Source organism: Suncus etruscus, chromosome X (assembly GCF_024139225.1).
Source record: "Suncus etruscus isolate mSunEtr1 chromosome X, mSunEtr1.pri.cur, whole genome shotgun sequence".
NCBI classification, from domain to species: domain Eukaryota; kingdom Metazoa; phylum Chordata; class Mammalia; order Eulipotyphla; family Soricidae; genus Suncus; species Suncus etruscus.
Genome location: NC_064868.1, coordinates 98,636,066 through 98,641,757, shown reverse-complemented (window position 1 = coordinate 98,641,757; position 5,692 = coordinate 98,636,066). Strand labels below are relative to the sequence as shown.

At 41.8% G+C, this 5,692-nt stretch overlaps 1 protein-coding gene across 1 annotated transcript; it reads right to left on the bottom strand.

The window, feature by feature from the left end:
- Positions 1-4,373: 4,373 nt before the first annotated feature.
- PLAC1 (placenta enriched 1) lies at positions 4,374-5,003 on the bottom strand. The gene has a single exon (XM_049766986.1). The coding sequence runs from the start codon at positions 5,001-5,003 to the stop codon at positions 4,374-4,376; it is 630 nt and encodes a 209-aa protein (XP_049622943.1).
- Between the last annotated feature and the right edge of the window lie 689 nt (positions 5,004-5,692).

Sequence of the window (5,692 nt, the reverse complement as noted above, 5' to 3'; positions counted from 1 at the left end):
TGCCCACCACTGTGCCATCGCTCTGGTATATTTATTGTCTTTTAAAAAAGTTATAGAAAATCCCATCTTTTTCTTCCTCCCTCCCTCCCTCCCTCCCTCCCTCCCTCCCTCCCTCCCTCCCTCCCTCCCTGCCTATCTTTCTCCTTTGTTGGAATAAAATAGTATACTTCCAATATAAAGAGTGTATAATAGAAATCAAACAGCAATTAACTAGAGTTGAACAATTACTAAAATTAAAGAAAAATAGAAATTTCTGTAAAAATTAACCTTCCTTTTTTATTCATTTTTTGGGCCACATTTGGTGGTGTTCAGGGCTTACTCCTTGCTCAGTGCTCAAGGATAATTCCTGAAGGAACTTAAGGACCATATGGAGTGCTGGGGATCAGACCCAGGTTGGCTGATTACAAGGCAAGTGCCTTACCTGCTGTTTTCTCTCTCTCTCTCTCTCTCTCTCTCTCTCTCTCTCTCTCTCTCTCTCTCTCTCTCTCTCTCTCTCTCTCCCTCTCCCTCTCCCTCTCTTTCTCTCCCTCCCTCTCTCTGGCCCTAGCCTTCCCTTTAATTAAACACTTATCCTTGAAAATGTATTTCTTATAAACATGGGGTATGTGTGTGAGAGCAGGACTATGTTTATTTTAACACTTGACATTTCATTGATGGAGGAATGGAGGGATGGGGATATTTTAAGCATCTTCCAAATGGGCTATTGATAAAAATTAACGACTTTTGCCCTGAACATTTCCATGTCATTTACACAGCTATAAAACTTGTTTGCTGTTTTCATGTTCTAGGAATAAAAATTTATTCTTAAAGAAATAGAACACAGTTAAATGCTACTCTGAGTTTCTCTCCATGAGTGAAGCATCTCATTAAGGCTCTAATTTTTGCCTACTTGACATATATTCATCATAACAAATTGTGTTAGACATTTTTGGATTTGTGAGAGAACAAAAAAAGGTGAAAATGCTCATTCCTTTGGATGGCAATAAAGCATTCCTTACTGTTATCACAAATACAATTCAGACCGTGTGAACATTTTTTCACCTATGATTTTTATTAAATAGTGGTTCCTTAAATTGAAATGAGCATCAATCACCACATTAAAGGAAAAGCAAAACTCTTTGAGAATGACATCAAAAGGGCAAATAAATTAGTGAATTTAAATGCAGAGTTTCAGACCCTTTCTTTTTTTCAGCCACATCCAACAGTGCTTGCATGGCAGGAGGCACACCTGGCAGTGCTGGGGACCATTTGTTGACAAGAATTGCACATTAGAAGCATGGATTTGCTACTGAATCACATCCCTGACTTTTTTCCCTCATGATGCTTCTTCACTGGTCTCCTCTGATGTTTCTTCTCCCAATTGTGTCCTGAGGATGAAGATTGCCATTTTGATGGTCTACAATCATATGAGGAGATCTTAACCCTTCTTTTGTAAAGGCAAACTATAGTTTAGGTGACCAAGTGATTGCACTCTCAGCACCATCAAAGTGCTCAAGGTCCTCAGCACTGTCCTGTCACTTCTGTCCACCTCTTCTTTCTCCCCCACCCTTTCCTCCACTGCATGGGAATCTCAGTTTTGTATTCCAAGGCCAAGGATTTGTCATCATTTGGTACTGTTGACTCCCTTGTTTCTCTGTAATTCATAGATGAGAGAGATCATCAGTATTTGTCTTTCTCCCTCTGACCTATTTCACATAACGGTGCCCTCCAGTTCCATTCAAGTTGCAGCAAACTGCATTGTTATATATTTCCAAATATATGAATAGAATCCATTTATGTAACTGGACCACAGCTTCTCTGTCACTGGACTTTGATTTATTTCCATTGTACTTATGGTACAGAAATTTCTCCTTCCTTCCTTCCTTCCTTCCTTCCTTCCTTCCTTCCTTCCTTCCTTCCTTCCTTCCTTCCTTCCTTCCTTCCTTCCTTCCTTCCTTCCTTCCTTCCTTCCTTCCTTCCTTCCTTCCTTCCTTCCTTCCTTCCTTCCTTCCTTCCTTCCTTCCTTCCTTCCTTCCTTTTGGTTTTTGGGCCACACCCGGCGGTGCTCAGGGGTTACTCCTGGCTGTCTGCTCAGAAATAGCTCCTGGCAGGCACGGGGTACCATATGGGACACCGGGATTCGAACCAACCACCTTAGGTCCTGTATCGGCTGCTTGCAAGGCAAACAAACAGGAGCTATTTCTGAGCAGACAGCCAGGAGTAACCCCTGAGCACCGCCGGGTGTGACCCAAAAACCAAACAAACAAACAAAAGAAAGTGATTTGGTGCCTTGTTTTTATTTTTTGAGGAAGAAGTACACCCAGCAGTACTCAGGTTTTACTTCTGAGTTTATATTCAGAGATCACTCCTGGTGAAGCATTGGGTGGCATCTATTGAACCGGGCTTGGCCACATGTTATATTGTTGCTCCAGCCCTCTTGTTTTGTCAAATGAATGTAGTAAGGCTACTTCTCTCAGAGCTATAATGAGGACTAATCAGATCATTTGACTATCTGGAATTTTCTCTCTTCAGATCATTCCAGGGCTGGGACCCTTTTCACATTCAAACTTAGTTCAAACAATGAGTCCTTGAAGACCCCTACTGACCATTTTGATTCCTTCCCAATATTTGTCACTATCTGAGTTTCTCTCTCTAATAGCCAATATATATACTAGCCACACAATCTCAATTTCTCTGAACCTCACTTTCTATTCCCTGACTTGTCCTCACTGCCTAGAGTAGTGTCTGGAATGTAGCAGTCCTCAATTATTATTTGTTGAATAAATTTACTTATCCTTTCCCCTCCAAGTCTTTGAAAAAGCTAATGAATAGCCAAACCTGGATGAACATTTTCTGGTCACACAAGTTAGGAAACAAAACTCTTTTCAAAGTACTAAAAGTCTATAGTAAAAGTATGAGCATTTGCATTGGGCCTTGGGAGCTTTACTTTTTACTTCATGGGATCATTCGAGTGATCCTTTGTATCTTGGGGGATTTAGAAATCCTGGAAACACACCGGTAGGGATTCAGTTAAGGGCACTTTCCTTGAAACTTAAAGAAAGCAAGTAAGCCTAGAGAGAAGATAGCAGGCATGAGTATTTGTTAAACACTTAGGAGAGTGAACCATAGTTCACCCTTTAGTTTAAAGAATGCCTCGGTGTCAATGGCAGAGAAGTGGATCATGACGATGTGGTGTATATATACATAATGGAGTACTTGCAGCTGTAAGGAATTATGAAATCATGAAATTTGCTGCAATGTGGATGGAACAGGATGATAACATGCTAAATGGAGTGACTCAGAAGAAGGACAAAAATAAAAATAAATAAATAAATAAATAAATAAATAAATAAATAAAAAGAAGGACAGATATAGTATGCTTTCACTTACCTGAGATAGACTAAATGGATGTGGGAATGCAAATTGTTTTTTGTTTTTAAATCACACCTGGTGATGCTCAGGGGTTACACTTGGCAGGCTCAGGGGACCATGTGGAATGATAGGGATTGAACCCAGGTCTGCCACATGCAAAGCTAATGCCCTATCCATTGTGCTATTACTCTAACCCCCCAGGAATGCAACTTTTTAAAAGATGGATGACCATGTCACTCTTGGCCCCAGAATTTAAGAAGGAGAAAGACAGGGAAGAGAAGGAGAAATCGAGGAGAGAAGAAGAGACAGCTGGGAAGCAATAGTGGGCATAAGTCAAGGGGATTTGTGTATGTTGGTGGTATGAAAGAGCAGCAGAGCTAACTAACCAAATCATAGAGTCAATGACACTGATAAAGAAGATCTTTTTTTTCTGTTTTTTTTTTTTTGGTTTTTGGGCCACACCAGGGGTGCTCAGGGGTTACTCCTGGCTGTCTGCTCAGAAATAGCTCCTGGCAGGCACGGGGGACCATATGAGACACCGGGATTTGAACCAACCACCTTTGGTCCTGGATGGGCTGCTTGCAAGGCAAACACTGCTGTGCTATCTCTCCGGGCCCGATAAAGAAGATCTTAACTTTAAAAGGTGCCTGTCAAGCTAGCAGGCTGGGGGTTAGGGTGTGGTGGGAGGGAATCTGGGAACCCTGCTGGTGAGAAGTTGACACTGGTGGTGGGATTGGTGCTGGAATATCATGTGTATAAAACCCAACTACGAATAACTTGGTAACTCAGAGTGTCTTAATAAAAGAAACAAAAGAATGCTCCATTCCTTTTTTGTGGCCACAGAATTTTATTCTTTTCTTTAAAAGGATATACAAAATAGAAACATTTGCTTAAATGAAATGAACGTGGTGTGCCCTTTCTCAAAAGCATCCCAAACAAAGCCACAAAATACAGTTACATATCAGATAAAACAGCACATCGTTATAATTCATTTTAGAAATGTTTTCAGGGAGAATTGGGCCTCACATAGGCCCAAGTAGATCATCTGAGAGAAGACACCAATTATCTGGAATATCCATAAGGGAAGATACTAGCGTTGGGGTAGCCCCCGCCACCTCTGCTGGTTGAGAGGTTTGCCCTTGTTCACTGTGAACACAGGGTGGGCAATCACATTGGGGCTTGTGAGTAAATTGGGCCAATGAGAACACATCATAGCCTGTCTCATCATTCTGGACTGTGATTCGTTTCTCCCAGGGCACTTCTGCAGGACTAGGTGTAGTGAACCATGGGAACTTTTGGGAGGCAGCACATGCCACTGGGATCATGTGTTTCAATGCCATAGACTTTGAGGCATAGTGTATCTCGGTGCTGTAAAGAACGATGCCCTGGGAGATAGCCTTGGCTCTGATGCCACATTGTGTGACATGGTAGGTGAACTCATAGACATGTGGCCTCACATGATTGACAGGGCAACCCTGGCCCAAATATAATTCATGGGAGTGGACATACACATTGCTGTTCAGCAAGAAAGGTTGCACTGTGACTGTCAACCAGTCAACAGAACAGGCTACAGTCACTGCATTATGTCCCGAGCAGATGGAAAACAGGGATGCAAAGAGGAGCAGCCCTCTGAGGCTCTTGAGAAGTTTCATCCCTGCTGCTGACCGGGAAGCAGTCACAGGACACCAGAAGTTGTCTTGTGAGGATCTCTAGAACATACAAAAACACAAAAAGCAAATTGTTTCATTTACCATCACAAGTTGAAACCTGAGCCAGTCTTGACAAGCAAAAGGTCATTTTCTAAGGCCCAAAAAAGGAGAAGAAAAGATTATAAATTAATCCAAACATTCTGAGGAAAAAACGTACACCCAACAAAATGATGAATTTGGAGGGTGATGCCATATTCCTGAAGTTAGTGGGAGGAATTCTTTCCCGGTGCAGTGCACACTGAATCACCACCCTGTAGACTTTACACATCATGTCAGCTGTCAGTGAAACTCCAATAAACTGAAAGGAAAGGGAATAATTCTTGTGAGAGAAAACTGAAATGTATTTATAAATTTAGGGTTTTCAAGTCACACCCTAGTGTTGCTCAGAGGCTATTTCTGGCTCTGTGCTTAAGAGTGGTCCCGGTAGTACTCAGGGGACCAGATGCTGTGTTGGGGTGATTTGAATTGGGATCAGGTGCCTGCAAGTGTCTTATCCCTTATAATTTACCATCCTTGAGAAAAATGAATTGTACTTTTAAAAATTATTTTAGATTTTTTGTTTTGGGGCTCTACCCTGTAATGCTCAGGGCTTACTCCTACCTCAATGCTCAGGAGTCACTCCTATGGTATTC